A 24,733-nucleotide genomic window follows, 5' to 3' on the forward strand; every position below is an offset into this window, starting at 1 on the left:
TACAAAACTTGCTCTCATCTGTAAAGAGGACTTTGGACCAATGAGCAACAGTCCAGTTCTTCTTCTCCTTAGCCCAGGTAAGACACACTACAGAGAGGTAGAATTAAATGGGAACTGTAAACTAATGTTTGGGAAATATTTGGGAGTTTACTAAGATTTTCTGAAGAGCACACCACTAAGGGGCGCCATTTAATCATTCAGATGGGACGTTGTGCATGTGACTTGCTGTGGAAACCACTTTCACAGCACTTGAATATGAGGCTCGTCTGAAAACGAGTTTGAAAACGATTATAATATATAGAGGCTGAGTGTCCTTTAGTTTTGTAGAACTGAAGAAGAGCGGATTTCTGCCACAAGTGTCTTTGCTATTCTGGAACTGGTTTTCATTTGCGTCACACAGTCGACTTGTCAAACTTCAACATCTAAGCGTTCTCAGTGAACGCTCTCACATGGAAAACTAACTCGAAGGCTGACAGTCTCAAGCTATTATCAAGTGCTCAAATCTTAAATCCTTTTGAAAAGTCCACCCTATATTTTCTATTTCTGGCTGAATATTATGATACACATGACTCTTCTGATTTGTACAAATATCATTTCAGACTCATAAACAATGTCCCTGGCCAATGTCAATGTTTATATACACTGCTGTGAGCAATGGCTGCATTCACTCACTCAGTCACAGTAACACAGCCACATGGTGATAATGTGGTGAACTGGGCTGGAACAGCTGTTATTTATAGGAATCTGGTCTGAATCTCAATAATGTCTTTGCATGGCATTGTGGCATTATGAATAGCGATAAACACTTAGTCAAGTAGACTTAGTCTTGTTTTACATTTCTGTGTAAATCTTTGTTACCTGTTTTTGTTAGCCTGAATCTCCTATGAATAATTGTAAGAAATATTATCACATTATATAATACCATATAAAAAAGAGCTGATTTATGTACATTTAAATATGAGAAAAGTCATAAAGTATTACCTCTATGTTTATGAAAATCATTAAGACATGCCTTAAATGATATCATGTTCTATTCTGCTCTAAAACACATTTCAATAGTCTTTAATCTGCATTTTTGATCTTATAAAGATAGCAATTTACCCTTAAACGGCGAAACATGACTGCTCTTTGTCCTATGAAAATTGATGACTGCTGTTTTTCATGTGGTGATCCAAACATTGGTTTGCTTGCCAAACTCTGAGCTTGTGTTTGTCCGTGTGGACACTGAGGTGAGAGAGGCTTCATTTATCATACTGACCATTACAGTTTTTCTCAATGCATTTCTCGAATAATTAATATTAGCAAAGACGTATGTGCATTTCTCAAAACAATTTGTACGAATAGCACAACACAATGGATTCGCTTCAAAAAGTCTGTAACTTAAAATCTTTAGTCCATATCCCAAAAGTATTCGTCAATAAGCATATCAGTATGAAAGGGTAGTAAAAATGCTTAATCATGTTGATGACAGTTACTGTACAGAATTGATTGAAAGAGACTAAATGTTTTAAAATATTTGAATTGAGAATATGGTCGATCTCCCAATATGTAGCTGCAGCCTTCAGCCATTGTACGACCATGATTAACAACATGATCCACAATAGTGGCCCTTATTTCATCTGATATGTGCCTCTGTTGTTGGCCTCTTCTGCATCTTCCTTTGTTTTGCCTCTTTACCCAAACCACCGTGAATCTTTACTCTCGGCTGTTGACCCATACATTGTCATAATTTGTAACTCTTGTGTTGTCTATGCTTTCCAGATTCATGAGATGCACATTTGAGCTATTTCAGAAAACTGGTTCATAGTTGATGGATCTATATTCTCTTCATTAGTAAAAGTTAAGATTCACTCCCACAATTCATGGCAGATTTACAAAAAGTCTAATAGCAATGTATAGAAAATTTCCTTGACATTTTTGACAACTAGAGCAACCATTTTGCATCCAATGACTAGATGTTTTGAGGGGTGAAGCTATAGCGCTGAGAACTGTATAATACATTTTGAGCAACATGATATTAGCAATTAAAATGTATGAAACTGCAGACAAATGTACATAATCAGTTGCAAAGCAATCCTAATTTGTTTAAAAGAATGAGAATTTTTATACTGTGCACAAGTAACTAGATAAATGCAGAGATTGAAAAAGTAGTTTTGAAAAATTCATTTTTAACTCAGAAATGCACCAAAGAAAGAAAAACTGCTAATTTAATTCACATTAGAGACATAGAATCATATTTTACTTTGGATGATTCCTACATTATCAACTGCTTATGTCATGTTTCTCAAAATATAATAACTGCTCTCTTTTGAAGAGAGCAATTATCCCAAAATGTCCAAGTCTGACTTTATTGCCAAAAAAATTGCAACAACTAAAAAATGCAAAATGTTTTAACCTTTTATCGTAATCTGTTCATACGTTTCATACGTTTTATGAATTTTTTCCCTAAATGATTATAATAGGTGACAGTGGCCCTCCAGGAGCAGGACACCACTGGTATATAGTAACCATATTATGTCAAAGAGGCTTAGTTGACAAAAAAACTGGGAATCCTTGGGTGCCACAAATCTGGAGAACACAGATGAATAATGAGCAAGCACGATTATTAAGACAAAGAGGACTGGGAGAAGTAAGCGGGTGAGAACCGGTGAGAACAGTGACTGGATGCTGGTAGTTAGCCTTGAGGAGCTTTAGAGCGGGTCACTGGGAGTAAGGAGAATCCACGAGGAGCACACTCTGGGAGATCACTAGAGAGGTACAGTAAGGAATCTAGAGGTAAGTAATACCATTAAGACCATAAAGGGAGTCTAGCTTAGTTCAGAGTAGTGAACAGCAGACCAGACGGCGAGTGACTGAATGTAGAGTGTATCTGAAGGTGGCTTGATTGCAGATTGTCAGGTTCAGGTGATCAGAAAGCAGATGAAGGTTACATATTAAAATGAGATTAAGTTCATTTGTGTATATTGATGACAAAAGCTTTCAAAGACATTGAAATACATAGTGCCGTAAAATAACGAACCGGTTTATTTGCTGGAAGTATCTACAATAGTGTTGTGCTATTTATTGGGGAAAAGTATGTTATAATAGCCCATGTTGCAGCCAACACGTGGTCAGTACTGTTGTGTGTGAATTTAAGTAGAGCTTAATGTAGTGTGATACAGTTTAAAATATGGAATGTATATGTTTGTTTGTGTTTTCTGTAGGGTTGTGTGTGTGTGTGTGTGCTGGTTGGCAGGTATTGCATATGTTTATTAAGCTGAACTCTAGATTAGTCCCATATGTGAATCTCTATTGCTGAAACATCACCACCACGGCTGGAAAACTCTAGTCTAGCAAATGAATCATCAGAAACATACTCATTCAAGACAAAATGTCTCTTCCCTATCTTTTAACTGAATTTGTATAATAACTTTGCTCTTTGTTTGTTTATCTGTCTGTTTGTATGTTATCTCTGTATCAGAGGTGGAATATTTGAGAGTAATCTGCATTATGTTTGTTGAGAAATATATCAGAATTCAAATGGATGAAAAATAGACCATTTATTTAAGGCATTTAGCAGATGCTCTTTACTAGAGAAACTTACAAAACATCACTTACGAAACTATTTCGATCAACAGGCAAGCATTAAATTGGAAACACTTAAAATAATAATGAAATGACTGAAATGTCCTCCACTATTGTCCTTAAATGAATTGTCCTGAATTATCCTCAACCTTCTGGAGACTGAAGCGAATATTTAGCAGGAATGCATAAATATATCTAGTCCCAGATAAAAAGGGAATGTCAACCAAAATGTAGTAATCATGAAACAATGCAGATGTTTAAAACATTTATGAATGGATTAGATGGGACTACAATCAGTAAACAATTAGAATAGACATATGAATTCAAATCTGACTAATCAAAACAATCTATTCTAAGATCTACTCCCTATCCAGCTGAATCTAAAATAATTGAGCTCCTTTTTGATACTGAGATGGCCTAGTTTACCTGAACTCACCCTGATTTTAGAGATTGATCTGTTGATATGTCTGTTGATGTTGATACAGCACAAAACTTCATTTGATTCTTTCATGCACTTGGTGGGCTAAATAAAACAGCTCACTCCACAAAACACACTGTGGTCAACATTAATCATATTCATGCCAAATGTGAAAACAAACGTATCGTAGTCTGGCTTGTAGTCTTTTGCTTTCATAAGCATGCATGATTTTCTGGTCAGTTGCCTTGTGCTATCTGCACTTTGCATTGTTTTCCCGGCTGTCCACAACCATATTAGAACAGATCTGCCAGCCGATTATGGTTTGTGACCCCACCAGCCGAGCCCAAACACTGCCCGTCTAACAACACAATAAGAAAGAACACACACAAGCAGACAGCAGGAACACTCTCTCACGCCTGATGCCTTCAAGCTAAGGAATATGCGTCTGTGCAGAGCCAGAAGATGAGGGGGTAAGAACTCAAATGTTTAAGCGTTGAGAGAAACTCAACTCAGTCAGTCCCACAGTCCAGGGGTCATGACCCCAGAATGGGAGTTGCAGTCCGTTCAGCAGGTTGATAGCTGGCCATAGCGATCCATCACTGAAGTGCCGTCTTAAAAAGAACATTTGTGATACTGTGAAAACCCGACGAAATATGCTTTCCATTAATGTAACGTGTTAGGATTTGACTGACATACATCTATTTGAAATTTCTGAGGTGCAAAAAAATTCAAATACTGAGAAAATCGCCTTTAAAGTTGTCCAAATGAAGTTCTTAGCAATGCATATGATAGGAAACGTACAAAATATATTCATGAAACATGATCTTCACTTAATATCGTAATGATTCTCGGCATAAAATAAATCATTTGGGCCCATACAATGTATGTTGGCTATTTCTACAATACCTGTGCTACTTATGAGCACCTGTGCTCCAATGTTACAAATGGGTTCATTTTTGTATACTGAACCATTTTTGGATAAATATGCAAAAATGTATTTAAAATACATATACTAAGCATACTATAAATATAACAAAATTACACAATTGTACTTTTGGTAAACTAAATTGGAACAACTAATTTTGTACTTAATACACTTTAATTGTACAGAAGTATGCTAAAGTCTAAGTATATTTGATTGTGCTAATGAGGAACCATTGCTAGTGTACTTCAAGCATACTGCACTTTAAATATCCTGCATTTATTATAAGACATGTTATTGAAAGTTCACACAATCCTCACCAATAATGACGTTAAAACACATTTTAGGCTTGTGCGCTGGATAGTACTCCGAATAAAGTTTTTATACCACCAAGTCTTTAGCGTGAAACAAACGTATTATTATATTACATTTTTACTAGGGTGGGCCTCTATGTAAAACGTGCATCCTGATGGGAATATCTCAAGTTCTCAACTTTAATCAGAGATGTGTGTGTATGTGTTAGCAGAGACGCTCGCATATCCACATCTGAGGTGAGAGTTAAATGAAGAAACTGTGATTATGTCAAATGATAGCGTGTCTTAAAATGAGCACTCATTTGGGTGTTCGAACTTGATAAATGGGAAGACGCCGCCAACACGTGTACGCGCGTGTGAAGTCGCATAATAAAAGAAGTGCGTATTGCGTGTCGCAAGCTGAAATCTATTTGTGCCGACCCCAAAGTTTGAGCGATAGTAGCGATGACGCTCGCCTTAGCACAGCATGAAATGCTTACATTATTGCTGGGACAGAGCTATATTAATCACGTCAATGTTTGCAACAAAATAATGTCACTAATAAAAAAAATACTATCCCATAATGCTCTTCTAACAAGCATTATGCGCGTATAGAGAGTTTGTAATAATGCAGTGCATGAGTTTGTTGCCATTAGAGTGAATCACAAGGAATGCTCTCATCGTCAGTACTTTGATTCATCTCTCTCTCTCTTTCATCACTGACAGTCACTGTGATTAAGCACACGTGTTGTTGTGTGCATCAGCTATCGTGTGTTGATCGTGCTGTCGTACTCGAGTGGAAATAAAGAGGCAACGAGAGCGTGAGAGAGAGAGACAAATTACAGATCTTGCCGAGTCTGTGTGTGTTTCAGTTGTCTGCCTGCTCTTAGTTTGGGGTTTTGGGCCACGTACACAAGTTCTGTGAGTCTGTCAACTTACTGCATATGTTAGAAAAGTGAAGGAGTGTGTATTGTGCATGATATTTGTCTATCTATTAGAAAATCGAATGGCCGGTTATTATGTCTGGCAGTATACTTAGCAGTAAATTAAGTAAGTTATAATGTCCGGGTTTCGGCTTTGTTTTTCTGTTGATAAACAGCTGTCTTGCATTATATGTGTGTGTGTGTTTGCATCGCTCTGTTTTCTGTAGATTCTTTGCGTGCCACAGTTGGTCGATTATGTACGCTATTGGTCACTGAACTACTCTTCAGTGTTTGCCTTCAGCAAGTACGTCACCAATAAGAAAACAAAGCCAAAAACCTGAATGTTGCCGGCAATCAAGAAGTGCCCTATACTGAGTCTATTGGATGAGAACAAAACATGACTGTGATTTTTTTTCCAGTTGATGAACGATAATGACATTGACAGCCGATCAGAATGTATGCTGCTGCTTGAGCTTGAGAACTTAAAACAGCAGACGAGCATGCGCTGAGAACAAACAGACGGTTTTGTTCGCTGGTAGTCGTCCTTGGTGTAGACGGGGCTTAAGCAGCGTGTCTTCAAACATCTCTTGAAGGTTGTGAGTGTTTTAGCCCATCTGATGGAGGTTGTTCCACTACAGAGAGAGTAAAGGCTCTGAAAAAACGACTTGATGGAACCACTAGGCGCTGTTTGTTCACTGACCGCAGGGTGACTAGAAGGAACTCATTCCTATTGTAGTCTTGCATAGTCAGAAATCTGGACTTTTTCATTGCTTATCCTGGTCAAGAGCACTCTCTCAGTTTCCCGATGTCTCGAACTGCGCCTCTGAGCCTCTGACCATCGATTTCCCTCAACGCTGGGGAAAAAACGTAACTAGCGTTTTGACATTTTTTGTAAATTATAAAGTAGTGCATCACTTTACTAGTAACTTGAAAAGCGTAATCTGCGTTACTTATAATGCGATACCCCCAACACTCCTGACAACACGTTCTGAACAAATATTAAAAACAAGACTGATAGAAGCAAACAGGAACAAAAGTGTTGATTCTTCAATTTTATTGGTAGCTTATTAAAGCAAATGGTAAAGGTCAGGTTCAAAAGTTCTGTGTGGGTTTGTTTACATGTAAACTCCTCGCATTCGTACGACCGGATCCATCTGGTTGACCCCTGATTGCTTTTATTGGAGATAATCTGCCCCAGAAACATGCACGTTCCCATGAGATTATACTTTTAGTGAGGTTTGATTTGAAATTGCGCGTATAAGAGAGAGAATTCACACAATTTACGTTTTGGCGTTTGTCTAGATAAACTGAATTTGAATTGGACTGACTCGAGTTTTTCCTGGCTAATAAACAGTTATTTGTTAATCAGTGTTATTGCGCAGTTTCCTTCTGCATAACGAATGCCTCTATGATTTACTTTTGCTTTTTAGTGAATAAATAGAAAAGATGAATGCCAATATACACAAATAAATAGCTTGTCAAATTAAACCATATCAACCAAATGTTGAAACAGGTGGAAAATAATCTAAACTAATTACTCATATGGTAAAAACTCGATTCAATAAGTCGTAAGTTTGAATAGCTCATACAGATCAGCTGGAGAGAAGAGGAAAAAGCACTTTGGGCATATGGTATGTATTGTCTAAAATTCCTTAGACAATACTAATATTAAAAAATCATGAACGAATCATTTTCATGTCTGTGCTGTGAATTCTTTTGAGTTTTCTTCTGTGCTTGAATGCTCCTGTATCAGCAAATCTCAAAAATGTGTTTTTGGGTTTCATGATCTTTTAAAGTGTGTGTGTGTGTGTGTTTGTGTGTGTGTGTGTGTGTGTGTGTGTGTGTGTGTGTCTATGCACAATTAATTGTGGGTATGTTTCATCATCCAGATGAAAGGAACCGTTCTGAGAAATTGCTGTTTTAGCTATTATATTAATCAAGAGAAGCAGGCAAGAGAAAGCCACAAAGTTTTATGTCTAAACAAGTTGCACTTGTTCCTGATACTGATTATATGAGTAATTTTCTTTCTATTTTATGCACTAGCTGTTTAAACCAAAATTTAAAACAGATCGACCGAACCTGCAAAGTTGGACCGACAATTCACAGACTCATAAGACATAATCAGTCGCAGACAAAAACATGACTATTTATGCTGTAGCCTGAGGATATTCACACAAACAGCTGTGTGTGTGTGTGTGTGTGTGTGATTTCTCTAACCTCTTTAAAATCTGTTAATGTCTACTAAAATGAGTCTCGATCAGCAGAAGCCTGGAACGTTCTTTTTGTTTTAACGGTTTTCCAGTACAAACAGCCAAGCACAAATTTCCGAAACTAAGTCTTGTTTTCTGAACTATTTATCAAAATAAGTTTAAGATCAGTAAAATCAGAGTTTATGCTTAAGATGTGGAAAATGCCAAGGGGGTAAGACGAATTAAAACATAAGTTTATTTGTTCAAGCGGCAATAAAACATGTTATGTCGTTTAGCTTGTCAAGAAAATTGTTTCGATATTTTTAGGTCGCAATCGTGAGACCTACGTTTGTGTAATTATTGCCTGGTTGATCATATGACAATGTGTAATTACAGATGATATGTTACGATATGATATATATATAAAGTATACCTAAAACACCAGTGAGACCATTAACAGATTGCCGTCCCTATTCAGATCAAATTTAGTGTACTTTTGTGATGTTTTTGTTATTGAAACCAGGCTTTTTACTGCCACCAGATTGAAACAGTACTGATATTTTTACTGTGTAGACGATCGTTGATTCTGCTCTGGATTTGATCAAAACAGTTCTCTTTAACAGAGACATATGTAGATATAGAGATATATATAATAGCTGGCTACATTGTGTCTGGCCACGTCAATCTAAATATCAATGTACGTATGTCTATACGTCACGGTTTCCCTCAGTCCTCACATAATCGCCTGCTCCCTGTTTGCAATCACGGACTAATCAAGGACCCTGGCTCTATCTGAAAGCTTAGCAAGCTGAATTGTAGTCCTGCTGCCCTGTTACCTAATAACCATAATATAGGCAGCGTATTTTATTTTTTAGCTCAGCTGTATGAAGGATACATCAATGCAGCTCTAAATACGTGACTGGCATGACTGGCATGTTTTGTTCTCTCTCGTCAATGCTTCAGCATGCCACCGTCAGCAGAAGTGAGACAATAGCGTTTATTAAGTTTGAATTATGGATATATGGGTATATTTGGAGTGCACTAACCCTTTGAAAGAGTCAGCATGCCAGACAAGCAGTGTCATGGCATACGACCATTTAGTGATCACCTGATAACTGGATTAGTGGAGTTTTCACGGAGGACTTTTCCAGCACTTTTGGGTTATCACTTCTGTGGACCTTTATATATACATACGGGACATTTATAACATTCATATTGGGACTTACAGCACACTATGAATCATCGTGGACTCATCCCTTCTCCTGTTCTTTCCACATCTCCTCACTATGGATGACCCTGTGAGATAAAACCATTAACATTCATCCAACGCTTCATATTTACGTTTTTAAGCAAACTCCACGTACAAATCCCCCAAACACATATATAAACGTGTACAACACATGTCCAGACAGATCTTTTGCTTAGTCTTTGCAGGTTTGGTCTTGAAGACTTCTCCACCAATGAATCTATTAGCGATTACACTTTTCATTCTGGTTGAAAAACAACCTACCCTCAATGTTATTAAACAGAACAACCGACCTAATTGCATTAATGGTATTTTATGATCCGGTTTCAAGAATAATTAAGCTAAACATAAACACGTGTCGTCAATTCAATTCAGTAAGACTGAAAATATATTGTGGCTTTCCTCAAAGGGATTCCAGCGCGGAAATAGATGATATTCAGTTATTCTTTACATTTATGGGTGTGTTAATTATATGTTGTAGCCTCGTAATTACATTTAGTCGCAGATGATTTGTTATCAGCAGTTTACAAGAGCTCGCGTGATAAAATTATATATGTTTATATGGGTATATATGTATATGGGTGTAACGTGCAACGGGGAAGGTATGTTTGTAATTGCTATATGGGCTGCATGGTTGCGAGTTACCGTCTACCAAAGCTGCAGCGAACAAATTGAATAAATGTTTTGCTCAAAGATGGCAATAGAGTGGATAATTTGCAAGCAGTAGAAGTGGACAGCAGTGCCAGATAGTCGCATACCTCCGCAGTCCACACATAAAAACAGGTAGTGGTCAGACCCTGGCTCTCACAAGACTGGATTTAGCGGTCAGGACAACAACTGGACACCACTGCATTAGTTCGTCGTCATCTTCGTGCTTTGCGACCGCAGACATACCCGATTTAGCAAATGATTGGCTAGATGAAAAGGAGAAAAAAGCAAAACAAAAACGGTAACTGAGGCTAAAGGCGCTTCCCAGTTTACATACCTGTGCACTATTTTGCTCTTTTTTTTTTTATATAAATAGTGCATTCAAATTGAAAATGTACATTTTAAATACCTGGATGATGCACTTCAAATCGAATGTGGAAAAGTGCACACGTAATAAAAACACAATTTGAGTTGTGAAAATGCTCGTTCATTTCAGACAAATATAACAATGCTTGACGCATATCAACTGCTAAACATGTAATTATGGTAATTATGGCATATGTTGAGTGTTAAAAGTGGAAGTGCATTTTTAAAAAAAGTTCACAAGTGTCCATATTTCATACAGACGCAGAAATAACTACAAACATTGTCAGGGTGGCAACATAGCCTTAACAAAAATGAAACATGAACTGTAGCCTAACGATGGAATGCAGCCTGTATCAAAAAAATAAACTTACTCAGTAATAACTCAGCTGGGGATGTAACCGCTTTAACCCATGCCATGTATAATTAAATTAAGTGCCCGTAGCCTCGTTTAAACGCCATGGGTGTGCTTTCTACAAATAACTATATCGTTCCTGTCGTCCCGCCTCCCTCTCTCTCTCTCTCAGCACTGAGCACCTTCACCCTGCAGATGTGTGTTAAACACAGTGACTGCTGTCCGCTGGAGCGAGGTTTTCTCTCGTCGGGTTCATTTGAGGGTGAGTTCATTTTTACATTTTAAAACTTCATTAAAATGCTGGATATGAATTAGAAACAGGAAGTGTAAAAACTTGCACTATTGTTATCACTGTATTGTTTAGCTATATATTATCTTTTCCTCACTCTGTACTGCATTACTCCTTTAATACCCCACTCTTTGAATCAATAACAGCCTAATCTAAATCTGTTACTGTGTAATTATTTAGAAATGCATATTGGTAAAACTCTATACTTGTGATACATTTTTTTTTTTTTCATTTTAAAAGTGTCATACACCATACACAGTACTGCATACAGAGGATTATATATCCTACCCACTTTATTATTTGTATAAATAGGACAAGTAATTCTTTATTAATGGCAATACTCTTCTATAAATTTCCCATTTGTTTCACAACTGCAAAAGCATTGTATTTTTGTTTGCATATTTTCTTGTTTAAAATCATGTCATTATCAACATTTAGACCAACATTAATACTTTACCTACAGTTTATCACTTTTTCCATTCTTGAACCCTTGTACTTGGCATATTGGCTTGCTCTACCGGTCAAGCTACAGGAACTAACTTTAGGAAGTGCATTTACACTTGGTACAACTTTTGCAGATTGCATAGCTTTTGCAGATTGCATAGCTTCTAACATAACCTTCCAAGGTGGTTTGAACCAAAATGCATCTGCTTGTTCAAGTCGCATATAAATTGTACTCTTCCCAAAATGCAACTGTCAGCATTACCATTCCTGTGATGAGAGTAGTCAGGAATCCCTCTTCAGCAAAGCACACATCTGTTGTCTTTTTTTTGACTCCTGTTGTTAATTTTCATTTGCCACATCAAGTGCACCAACATTTTTAGCCTCACATTATCACTACCAGAAGTAAACAGAGCAGTCCAGTCTGTTCTGTGACCATTATCTTGATGTTATGAAATATAACCTCACCCCTGAACTCTTGTGTCTTTACTTTCAGGTAAAGCAAGATGACCGTTCCTCCATCTTTGTTGTTCAGTCTGACAGCATTGGCTGTGGTTGCATTTTTGGTCAAAAGTGGTGCGTCTATCACAAACGATGAAGATGACTGCCTTTCGGCACGAATAAAGATCCCAGTGATCCTGGACCAAAGCACAGTGAGGCTTCAAAGCCCAGAATTCACTGCAGAACACTTCAGTGAGCCAGAAGTGATGTGCGGGATCGAGTGCCAAAGAAAGCTGCCAGAACCGAGGCCTGCGGAGCTGGAGCGGCTGCTGTCCTACGAAACAGTCTACGAGAACGGAACACGTACTCTCACCGAAATACAACTGGAAGAGGACGGCGAATTAAGAAACGCATCCTCTTCTGTCGTCTGCAACGCAGGACACCTTAAACGCAGAAAACGGCAGGTATACGGCATGGATGGACGCTTCGTGATCACAGATAAACACTACACCACCAATTACCCATTTTCTGCCTCAGTCAGGCTCTCTACAGGTTGCTCCGGCATTTTAGTTTCTCCAAAACACGTATTGACCTCTGCCCACTGCGTCCATGATGGCCAAGTCTATCTGAAAGGCACCAAGAAGCTGCGAGTGGGTGTCATGAAGCTTCGCTCCAAAAAACGCAGAGGAAACCAACGAGGAGGCAGGAAGAGAGGGAAAAAAGTGGGAAACGGACAAGACGTAGGAACTGACGAAGACCAACTTCATAGAGAACACAACCGGAAAAGAAAGAACCGTATTAGACGTAACACAGATTCAGATCAGTCCAGGCAACCGGTGTTCAGGTGGACACGTGTCAAACTAACACAAGTGCCAACAGGCTGGATGAGGAGAGAGGGCAAGGAGATCTCGGCTGACTATGACTACGCCCTCCTGGAGCTTAAACGACCCCACAAGATGAAGTTCATGGAGTTAGGAATCGTTCCTGTAGTCAAGGACATCCCAGCTGGGAGAATCCACTTCTCTGGTTTTGATGACGACCAATCGGGGAAGGTGGTCTACAGATTCTGTTCGGTCTTAGAAGAGTCCAATGACCTCATGTATCAGTACTGTGATGCGCAGAAGGGGTCAAGCGGAGCCGGGGTGTACGTGAGGCTGCGAGATCAGGGAGGAAAAGGGAAGTGGAAGAGGAAGGTAATTGGGGTGTTCTCTGGACACCAGTGGGTGGATGTTGACGGGATACAGAAGGACTATAACGTGGCAGTCAGAATAACACCCACCAAGTACGCCCAGATATGCCACTGGATCCATGGAGAGGCTAGTCAGTGTAAACTGGCCTGAATAAGGTCAAACGTCCTCAAGACTGCTGGGACGGTCTAGATGCAAACTGCTCATGTGTTCCACCTAATTGAAAACCTACAGTGAGTAGCTGAGAGCACAAATGGAGCATCTGTACAGGAAATGCTGTTTTAGCAAGATGAATTTGGATGCTGTATATTTATTTTTGTTTTCCTTGCCAAAATTTGAGACTGTAGCCTTTGTAATGTCATGTTCAGGCCATGTTTGTGTTAAAAAGCCAATATCACCAGCTGAGGCCAAGTAGTTAACTACTGAAAAACAAAACAGCTTGACATTCAGTATGATTTTTGTTTAAGTTCTCGGGGAGTTCACCCAAATATGAAAAATATCACCAGCTGCATGAGGAAGAGCCCGTTTTCCATAAAGGAAGAGTACATGGCGGTTCATACTACCTCTGAAAAGAAGTGGGAGGATTATTTGCTTACAGTAAGAATAAGGTGCACAAGTGATATGGACTATTATGCGTTTTAAAGCCTGGCAGTATAAATCACTATGCAGTAGCTTAGACATTCAAGCTTGGAAGAAAGTGGAGGTCATTTTATAACTGGGGTGATTGTTTGACAACTGTATTTGTATTTATTTAATATTTTATGCATTTGCCTAATAAAGTCAAAAGGAGTTAAAACATACAATTTAGAAAAGCACCAACTCATATGTACAAAAAGAAGCATTTGCTTTGTTGTTTTAATATTTCCTTGCACAAAACATCAGAAACAAGATTCCTTTCCTCACCATTCTGGTTTATTGTCTTTGAAATGTCAGAAAAAGGAACATTTGTTACATTACACATGACCAACAGCCATGTTAATAGCAAAAAAATAAGTAACGCAAACAAAGTGCACGTTCTACACTAACAGCTCATCAGATGGATCCAAATATAAATACAAAAGCTGAGCGGAGTGACACCAGAACCAGCCAATAAGCTGGACTTTATCCCTCCAGAGATCCTGATTGGACAGCATCCTGGTAGGAGGGCCCGCCTTCTTTCTGGTCGGGGAAGAGCTTGATAAGGTCATCGATTCGAAGGATAGTGATGGCTGCCTCTGTGGCGAACTTCAGACTCTTGGTTTTAACCATCGTGGGTTCATACACTCCTGCCTGCTTGTTGTCTCTTGGCTTTCCATTCACCAAGTCCAACCCGATCCTAACACACACACACACAAAAAAAGAAAAGATTTAAACAGTGTAATCCATCTTTTTTTTTTAACTGCACTGGCTCTCATCTTAATCCATAATAAGCCATATTGCTTCCAGATTGTGTGCACAAATCCCATTCATCTACCAATTCCATTCTTAGGACATTTTAGGAAAGTAAACCAAAACCTTACCTTTAAACACCAGAGTTTTTATTCCTGATTGTATGTTTGTCTGCTGTCTGACAGCGCGGTCATATTTCTAAGACCTGAACAGCTTCCCTGTGTGATGAGAAGAGAGCAACACTAACCATTTGAGGTTCTTGCGTTCAGGGTTGACCTGAGCCTCGTTGTGGAAGGCTCTGAGCTTGGCCACCAGGTCCGTGGAGTCTTGTGCGGCGTTGACTGCCAGAGTTTTAGGAATGACGAGCAGAGAGCGAGCAAACTCCGCAATAGCCAGCTGCTCACGGGAACCCTAGGTCAAACACACAACCGTGTCAAGTATTAATGCCAACTTTTAAAAAACATGTCAAGACTTTGAAATTTTTTCCCCATCCCATGCCATGTTTTTAAATGGAAAAGTACTTTTTGTGATTGGTTTTCGGTCCTTGCACACACATGATACCGTTTTGTTTCTAATCATTTAAGCAAATTAATTCATAATACGGTTTATTACACACAAAATAGAGACATGCATTGGTAACAAGAAGGTGCATAGAGCAAATTATGTCCTCAGGAAAGAAACCAAAAGACAACTCCCCTCTTATTTGGAATTATGCCTTTTAAATATAACTTTAATATTGATAATATTAAGAACAAAACTCTAAATATTCAGCCATTTTGACAGCCCTATTACAGTCTAGGTATGAGATTATTTCAAATTACTGAAATATTCAAACAGACTTCAACAGACCATATAATTCCGATCTGAAAATAATTCTGCTTAAAAAAACGAAACAAAAACCTGATGTCTAGAACGACCCCAGAAGTAGAAAGCTAAGGTAAATCACTACAAATCTATAATCATGAACTACTCTGAATTGTCTTTAACGGTTCACACTGAAGGCCTAGTGAGGGGTTGAAGCGTCTCTACGATAAATGAGGTATGTTTGTTCTGAGCGGGATGGAAGCAGCTGTCAGCAGAGCCGTCTCTCTGTCCCTTTCCCCACTCAGGACTCTCACTGTCTCCCACGCGTATAACTGCGCAAGCCATCAAACAGGCATGGCAGCAATTATAATGGGAGTGTGCATACATCCAGGAGCACATAATACAGAAACATAACATAAAACCAAACATTACATCAAGAAAGTAAAGCTCCCAGCAGCTGTGAAACGGGGTTCTCACCATGCTGGTTGCGTAGTTCTCCAGATAAATGGACAGTGCGGCCTCTACAGCGCCACCTCCTGGCACCACAGATTTGGACTCCAGCACCCTCTTCACCACACACAGGGCGTCGTGCAGAGAGCGCTCCATTTCATCACACATGAAATCATTCGCCCCACGCAAGATGATAGAGGCAGACGTACGGGCCTTTGTGCTGAAAAACGAAGAGAACAATCAATACGGAGATACTTTCGGCTTCATTTATTGCCATTTTGCGTTTTCTGAATTTTCAGCGATGCACAAACACAGAAGAAGATGCGTTTAATGTCTCCTCTTTAACATGAGACCGAGATTATTCATTTTGGGCCTGTTTGAGCTCTGGAACTGCCAGTCATCGAAGATCAGTGCTTTGATGCAACCAGTGCTGTTAAAAGCGCTATATAAATAAAAATGATTGATTGATACGAGGTAGAGTGATTAAAAGCAAGCAGGACTGATTTAATGAGACTCGTTTCGCTGTACAGGCCGTGTGAAATCTCACAATTATGAGGTTCAATCTCTGGAGGACGCGATGTGCAGACAACCTAAACACTACTCTTCAGAATGCAGGTAATATCAGGTTTTGTTGAAGAAAGAGGAGGATGATCTCACTTCTTGATGAGGATGAGCTCGTCGTCACACACTCTCTCCTGTAACACCTCCTCGGCCTGACCCAGCATGGACGCCTCAAACGTTTCCTCTCCCTCCAGGTTTGACAGAGACGAGCAAACGGTGGCTATAGGGACAAATCAAACATCGTTCATCGAAACGAAGGCAAAGAGAATAAGTGACCTGTAGTTCTAAAACAGTGTAGATCCGCTCAAAGGCTGAAGCTGACCCCCGGTGGCTTTGGCGATGCGTTTGAGGTCCCTCTTGAGCACCCTCCTCACGGCCATGGCTCCTACGTCTACAAAGTATTTCAGACACATGTCATCAATGCCTCCTGTGGTCAGAATCACATTCGCGCCCGACGCCAGGATCTTCTGAATGCGCTCCTTTGTGATGTCTGACTCCCTGAGAAACAAATCCAGAGAGAGATCATCAACATGAAGAAACCCATACGGTCCGAATAATGCAAACAGAAATAAAATGAAAAGATGGCACTTATTTGCATTCAAGTATGCATGCAAATAACATTCTGCCCAACCTTCTGAAAAATATATGGTCACGGTCAGGAGGTAAAAATAAATCCAATCCAATAAATTCAATGCAGTTTAACAGGTTCACCTCTGATGTTGATCTAGTAATCGGTGCTAAATACAGACATAAGAGTCTAAAATAAACATAATGGCCTTTTTACGTCAATAAGTGAACATTTGGAATAACTTTTAGTTTTCAGCATCATTACTCCAGTCTTCAGTGTCACACAATCCTTCAGAAATCATTCTGAAATGCTGATCATAAACATTTCCGATTATTATCGAATGTTAAAAACAGATGTGCTGTTTCATATTTTCTCTTTTTCTTATAGGATTCTTTGATAAACAGAATTTAAAAAAAAAGCCTTTACTGTAAAAAAAAAAAAAAAAATCCCACTGAGCCCAAACTTTTGTGGGTATACATAAAGATGCATGTTGTACAGCCCAGAGGTAAAACACAGACACGTGTATCTGTGTGTAAGAGAGGCCCCCGGGACGCCGATGCTTTATCCCACGCGTATAACTACACACACACCAGATGTGTGGCAGTAATGTAAATGGGAAATTTCTTTGTGCGTGTGTGTGTGTGTGAGACACGACCTCACCTCTGCCTGATCTGGTCCAGTTTCTCCGGATCGCTGATGACCACCTGAACGCCCAGCTTCATCTTGGTTTTCTGGAGGCTGAAGTCCAGACAGGCTAGCTTGGCATTGGACACGCGCTTCACCATTCCTGAACACCACAAACAACGTTTACAAACACACACTAACGCACACCTTGCACTGGTGAAAAGCAGCACGCACGCGTGGCCAGACCTTGTGATCCGACGGTGCAGTTAAGTGCGTATCCGTTGACGAGGAAGCTCTCTTTCTGGCTGCGTCCGTGAGCCTTCAGCACATTCACGGAGTTGATGGGGTAGCGAGCGACACCTTTACCATCGACAAACTTCACAGCCAGGGCAGCGTCCACCACCATATTAGCAAAAAAATCGGCATCACTGAGAGAACGTCAAGGAACGGTACTTTCATGTCAGATGATTAGTCAAGGTCTGCAAAAAACTCTCAGATGTACTACAGACTCTTTATGCAGCCTAACCGAGGGCTAAAAGTGTCACAGTAATAACATGTTACTTTGGGTACAACGGCATGCCACTTTCTGGATATTGTGACATGATTTTAGACATTATTATATTGAAAATAATACAATAAACAAATAATTTAATAAGCAGAATCTCTAATAAGTAGTCAAAAAGCAGTATTTGTATATAGAAAATGCACTAATATATATATATATATATATATATATATATATATATAGTCAATATATATATCAATATATATATATATTAGTCAATATATATATCTCAAATGTAATATTATAGAATGCATACATATGTATATGCATAACACACACACACACACACAGAGGATACACTCCAATGATCTTAGAGGACATGGAAGTCTTGGCGGCATTGATGAGACACTCTCTGCCCAAATCATCAGTGCCGATGGTCAGGTTCTCATTGATGTATCGGACTGCCTCCCTGTGAAACACAGCAAATTAGACCTTTACATGAACATGTCAATCACGCTTAAACACACAAGACTTCCTGTCAGGCACAGCGACTCTTACTTGCAGGCCAGTCTGTATCCGCTGATGATGGAGGTGGGGTGGATCTTCTGTTTGACGAGCTCATCAGCACTCTTCAGCAGCTCAGCGGCGATGATCACCTACACACACACACACACACACACATACAGATGAGTGGTTCTCACTTGAACATATCGGCTCAACACTGTCTGATGTTCTGTCGGGATGTGGAAGCTGGAGAGAAAGACCTGCAGGTTCCGTAGTTTACGACAGACGCTTTCTGTATCCTGCTAGCATAGCCACTCATACCGATACTGTACGGACGGCACTACAACAGGAAGCGTTTCTTAACAGAAGCAGAACGTCTCACCACTGATGTTGTGCCGTCTCCGACCTCCTTATCCTGCAGCTCCGCTAGCTCGCAGAGGACCTTAGCCGCCGGGTGCTCCACCTCCAGCAGCTTCAGGATGGTGGCTCCGTCATTGGTGATGGTCACGTCCTGAAACGCAGAGGTTAAACGTGAGAAAACGAGCCCAAAGGGAACACCTTCACTGCATTTGGACACTCGTCCGCACTTACTCCGATGTCATCCACCAACATCTTGTCCAGGCCGACGGGACCGAGAGAGCTCTTCACGATGTTAGCGATGGATGCTGCGGCCATGACTGCGAGGCGACAAATACAATTTAATTTAACGTTACACTTTTTCCCGCTCGAACAGCAATGTCTGCGCTGCTGAGTTGAGAAATAAATCCACACTGCTTTTTAACGACTACGGCCCTCATAGAAGACACCATGTTTGATTTGTGACCATAAAACCCCAATACTATGGCATGAACGCAACGTGTTAAAAACATCAATTTGATAACACTTGCTGCATATATTCACAACACAAATGGATGAAAAAGTGCGCTGAAATAAGTCACAAACCACCTTAGAAATGTGTACGGGATCCATAAATGATGAATATGTCCCACATATACATGCTATATCACCATGCACAAGTTAACTGCGGATTTAACTATACTAACCACGTTATTATCTATATACTAAAGTCTGAAGGGTTTTAAACAAATCACTGGCTCTTTGTGAACAGCTCCTTATAGGGCAGCTCTAAGGACTTGAACTGTCAGCAGGTGGGGCGTGAATCATCACAGAAAAGCCGAAGCCTTCCGTTTCCGATGCCGTATCGTATGTATACACACGTGCGTTAAATGCATTTATTTCACGTTGCCGTATTGTGTCGTGCAAGCAAGAATTTTTACGTCTCACAGACCTAGTTTAAGATGCGATTATTGATGTGACAAGGCTGTTCCTGCTCACGGTATCAGAGCTGCGACACGATGACCACGCGGGACCGTACCGACGGAATTCATTTGCTAACGACTTCAGGTATACGTTGCTCGAAGTCGAAGACGCATTTTGATTTAAATCGAGGAGCAGGCACTCTGATTCCTGTTAGCCGCACGTGCTGCTCGAGACACCGGCCGGCCCTCCGTTCAAACACCGCCGCGTGAGGCCCGTTCACCGCGCCGCCGCGTTTAATTGAGGGCGAATACGAACGCATTCCCGACTCACCGTTTTGAGTCCTCACGGACTCGCCGGTCGTCCTCTGGCCGAGCACGTTTAACGGACCCTCTGTCATGGACATGTTGGATGGGAGAGAAGAATGGAGACGCGCGCGAGGGGTTATGGGTAGCCCGCGAGCGGGAGGGGCGCGTGTGGAAAGTTCCAGATCGATCCAGAACAGCAGCTTAGTTCACACACAAACACAAAAATGAGCCACTAAACCGATCACAAGACGCGACTCGGCGGATATATGTTTATAAAGAGCTCTAAAACAGCCCATTTTAATCCGCAGATTGATGGGGCTATAAAAACTACAATTCCCTGTTTGAATGCGGTAATTCACTCGGTGGTTTTCGCCGAGGAGTTTATTACGATTGAAGGACCTCTAGTGGTCTGACGGGGCATCGATATTTTAAACATTTATCTCCAAAACTAGATTAATGAAGCACGAGCACAGACGGTCCCTAAGCACCACCACCAGCCCTTTTGCAAACAATTTTGTTTTATATTTTGGTTAATGTTTTACAATGTTTTAATTAATTCTTTAAAAAAAAGTAAGATTTTTGGTGTGCAAGTGAACCAATCCATTTAAGTGATGCAGCTAATGGGCCGCTAACATTTTGTTGGAACTCCTTTTAGCTTTGAAACCTTGTTTTTTTCTTTGTTGCATTGTTTCAAAAATGCAATACAACATGTTTAAACTGAGCTCATTTACAATATGATGCCTGCGGGTCTTAAAGTAGTTGCGACGGGGACATGTTTACAGTGGTCTCCTTTTCAAAACGGTTTGAAGATGTCTGGGCATCAAGGTTATGAGTTTCTGGAATTCGGTCCCATTCTTGCCTGATATAGGCTTCCGGCAGCTGAAGAGCTCTTGGTCGTCTTTGACATGTTTTTTGTTTAATGATGCACCAGATGTTCTCTATAGGTTCTACTACTTCTACTGTGAAGCCGTGCTGTTGTAATAGCTGCAGTATGTGGTTTTGCATTGAAATACACGAGGCCTTTCCTGACATAGACATCATCTGGAGGGGATATGCTCTGGATATATCATACGCTGCTCTAAAACCCTTTATATACCTTTCAGCATTCATAGTGCCTTCTAGCACACGCAAAATGTCCACCGCGTATACACTTTCGCACCCCCATACCATCAGAGATGTTTTTGAAGTGTTCCACTATCTTTTTACAGATTGGAGAGCTTCTCGCCATCTTTACTTCTGAGGGATCCTGCCTCTCTAAGACATCTCTTTCATAGCTAATCATGTTACAGGCCCGATGCCAGTTAACTTAATTAGTTGCTAGACATTCTCCCAGCTGAATTTAGCTTTTTTTTAACCCTTTGTCGGCCCCTTACCAACCTTTTTGAGATCTGTAGCCTTTGGAAAAACATGGCACTCAAGACAGGTGTGTTCTATGCTGTTGTTTTATGCAGTTGGGTGTTACTTCTAGATTTAATATTATATGCTCTTTAGTCCATCCTTTAAAAAAATATAATCTGTATACAAAGTGACCCACGTTTGATTTTTTTCACCACAGAAAATATATTTACCAGTTTACTCCAGGAACCATTTTTAGATCCCAATATCTCTGGAACCAAAACGACGCAGGGCCTTAAAAATAAAGATGCCAAAAGGAAAGTTTAAGACCCAAAATAAAACTTTACTATACATTTTCTTGTTAAAACGTGATTGAAAAATAAAATTAAAGGCAAAAGCAGGTTTGTTTTAATTGAACGTTTATTTGTTGCCTACATTACATCATCGACCAGTTACAACTAGGCAATTATAAAAAAAAAAGAAAAAAAAAAGCAAAAACTTAAATTAAGATCACGAAAATAGGTGAATGGCAACATTCATGATAATGTACATCTTTACAAACAGAATGTTTAAAAGGAGGGAAAGTGCAAAAGTAACAACTCCAATGGATAACAGTCCCCACCAGTGAAACGTACAACTAAATAAAAATGAAAGAACTATATAAACATACTTCATTCAAAGCTTCCATTAGACTATTTACAATGGAACTTAACAGATCATGATTTTTAGGAGATTTCTTCTTTCAGTGTAACATTTCGATAAGGTAACATCTTTGAACAACGCTCATAAAAGCACTGCAATATTCACAGCACATTCGAAACATTTATTTAATTTTTTTTTCAAAATCATACCAGATGAACCACCGATCAAAACATAATAATTACAAGTTTCTGGAGACTGGGGGAGGAAAATGCATTTTTCTCAGAAGTTAATAAGTTAAATCACTAAACTGAAATGTGCTGCGAAAATCACTAATAAAAATAGCGAAGTCTTTGGGATGACAGACAGTGTGTAGTTTGAAGGCAGAGACACGGTGGGGACAGCGCACAATTGATCAGACGACACTGGATTAAACTCAAATTTACAGTACATTTGTAACACCTCGAACTCCTTAAATCTCCATCATGGTCCCTGAACGCAGTCAGATTAACCTAAAGTTAACACGCTATAAATCATATTGTCCTGTCTTTTAAATTACATTTACAAGTGATGTTCCTGAAACAACGCTATCAAAAATCAAATCTAAAAGCAGTATAGTAATTTTATGCCATAATTACTCGCAATATGCTTATGTCTGAGGCTTGGTTGATTGTAACTAGGATTTTAGCAAAACCAGATAACATTTTTAAATATACTTACGACTTTCCAGACTGATAAATCTATATCTATACCTAATGTACAGCATAATAAAATATATATATGGATTCTATGTATTCTTGGCTTCTGAAAAATGTGGCATGCAAATATTACAAATTACACACTGAATGGTCACTGGCTGATGTTAGCGTAGTTTCCTGTAGATGCGGCCACCTACACAACCAACTGTACTAACTTCTACACAAAATATTTAGCTATTGGCTAAAGGACCTGTTGTTTACACAGGAACGATGGCAGATAATTAACATCACCATTCATGTGCACCTTATGTGGCTTATCTTAAAGCTTGTATGGCAATATTTATATACATGTACTAGAATATTATAAGCAGTAGTTTCAGAATATTGTAACAGCTTTAGAGAGAAATGAGTTTAACTACTGCCTGCCACTTAAGCCCATGTAGCCAATGCGTTTCTTTCATTTCCTTTCTTTTCTTAAAACGTGTTCTGGCATGTACATGACTTTTAATGTAATTATTGGCTCATCATATTAAGAAAAAGAGAGATAAGATAAATCATTTGAAAGATGTTGTGTACAGTGTTCCGCTTGGATATATAACTACTGTGTTTAACTGAATTCAAGTGTAGAGATGAGCAATGCAATGCTGAATCCATAATTTACACATCGTATGTTGTTGAGTGCATCTAGCTCTGTAAAGTAAAATTAATAGTTAAAATATAGTATGTCTTGTGCTTTGTGTTGTGTCTTTAAGTAACATGTTCCATGTGTAAGTTTGAGTTGGCTGTGTCTCATTTCTTCCTGTGTGTGACATGTCATCCATCTTTTCTTGCTTCCTATGCAAAACTGCTTGAGCTGAGACACTGGAACTTCTCCCTCAACGACTGGACAATAGTTGGCTGATTCACACCTTGCTGACTGCAATCTGGATCATTCCACAAGTATTCCTGCAGAGCCATCTCAGGGTTAGTGGAAACCTGCTGTCCTTTTATGCTGCCTTGATTTGGGTTGCAGTAATTTACTGCAGTTCCAGGCAGATTGTGCGGCTGAGCAGTTTCCTGCTTCTGCTCCTCACCCTCATCTTCAGAACGGATCTCTACATAGTCGTCATCATCATCTCCAGTGTCTTTAAAGTTGGCCAGATAATTCTCAGTGGCACTTTGCGCATTCAGTGGCACCTTTTTGTTGAGCACCAGTATTTGCTGTGAATCCCGCAGTGTGATATCACATGCTGCCGAGAGGTCTGAAGTCCCTTGGACGGGGCAATCTGGCAGGCTGTGCTGCCGCGGCATATGTGTCCTTGATTCGTTACCGCTCACCTCCCACGCCTGATTACTTAGACCCCTGCCATTCTCTTTTCCGGTCTGGTCTATCAGTGAAGATGAGGACTGGCAGCGATTATAGGGTGACACCTTGGCATTGCGTGGCCCAATTGAAGTGTAAATGTGATCAGAGTCATCTTTAATTGGTGTCACACAAGCACTCCAACGCTGATTGGGAGGAGTACTTGGAGTTGGAGGGAGGTTCTTCAAAGCAGGAGTAGAACTTGCTTGTGCCAGTCCTCTCTGTGGGGGTGAAGTGCATACTGTTGTTTCTGCTGGCCAAGACACAAAATCAGCAAGTTCACCATTACTGTATGTGCAGTTCAACCAGTCAGACTCTTGGGTAGAGCTCTCAGATAGGGAATGGGAGGATGTGGTGCTGGGGAAAAGTGGATGGGGGCCAGCAATACTGATAGATGACTTGAGCACTGGAGTAGTGTTTGGAGAACCTTTAAAAACCACCTGATCATATAGATGCGAGTACTCTGCTATTCTTGCTCCTAAGCAAAACAA

General features: G+C 39.9%; 3 protein-coding genes across 4 annotated transcripts in view; 1 reads left to right on the plus strand and 2 right to left on the minus strand.

Moving 5' to 3' along the window:
* Positions 1-11,131: 11,131 nt before the first annotated feature.
* LOC122328869 (inactive serine protease 35) lies at positions 11,132-13,967 on the plus strand. Its single transcript, XM_043224927.1, has 2 exons — positions 11,132-11,183; positions 12,148-13,967. The coding sequence occupies exon 2, from the start codon at positions 12,158-12,160 to the stop codon at positions 13,430-13,432; it is 1,275 nt and encodes a 424-aa protein (XP_043080862.1). The 5' UTR covers positions 11,132-11,183; positions 12,148-12,157; the 3' UTR covers positions 13,433-13,967.
* Positions 13,968-14,169: 202 nt separating this feature from the next.
* On the minus strand, positions 14,170-20,409 carry tcp1 (t-complex 1). Its single transcript, XM_043224914.1, has 12 exons — positions 20,254-20,409; positions 19,255-19,340; positions 19,046-19,174; positions 18,718-18,815; positions 18,518-18,628; positions 17,901-18,082; positions 17,691-17,817; positions 16,785-16,960; positions 16,559-16,682; positions 15,929-16,121; positions 14,895-15,058; positions 14,170-14,594 (listed from the first exon to the last, which is right to left on the minus strand). Exons 1-12 carry the CDS (start codon positions 20,324-20,326, stop codon positions 14,381-14,383), a joined length of 1,677 nt encoding a protein of 558 aa, XP_043080849.1. The 5' UTR covers positions 20,327-20,409; the 3' UTR covers positions 14,170-14,380.
* Positions 20,410-21,965: 1,556 nt separating this feature from the next.
* LOC122328830 (pleckstrin homology domain-containing family G member 1) overlaps positions 21,966-24,733 on the minus strand; it is a 41,178-nt gene continuing 38,410 nt past the window's right edge. For both annotated transcript variants that reach the window (XM_043224826.1, XM_043224825.1), the window contains exon 18: positions 21,966-24,720. In XM_043224826.1, the coding sequence (XP_043080761.1) occupies positions 23,735-24,720 (986 nt within the window). In that variant the 3' untranslated portion in view covers positions 21,966-23,734. The remainder of the gene's footprint in view (positions 24,721-24,733) is intronic.

This window comes from Puntigrus tetrazona, chromosome 23, assembly GCF_018831695.1.
Source record: "Puntigrus tetrazona isolate hp1 chromosome 23, ASM1883169v1, whole genome shotgun sequence".
Classification (NCBI taxonomy): domain Eukaryota; kingdom Metazoa; phylum Chordata; class Actinopteri; order Cypriniformes; family Cyprinidae; genus Puntigrus; species Puntigrus tetrazona.

Excerpts from the sequence above, each read along its gene's own strand:
- LOC122328869 (XM_043224927.1), top strand. The coding sequence starts at position 12,158 with ATGACCGTTCCTCCATCTTTGTTGTTCAGTCTGACAGCATTGGCTGTG.
- tcp1 (XM_043224914.1), bottom strand. The coding sequence starts at position 20,326 with ATGTCCATGACAGAGGGTCCGTTAAACGTGCTCGGCCAGAGGACGACC. Across the intron at positions 17,818-17,900 it reads CTGCACCGTCGGATCACAAG|GAATGGTGAAGCGCGTGTCC; the intron begins GTCTGGCCACGC and ends TGTGGTGTTCAG. Across the intron at positions 15,059-15,928 it reads AGAACTACGCAACCAGCATG|GGTTCCCGTGAGCAGCTGGC; the intron begins GTGAGAACCCCG and ends TGTTTGACCTAG.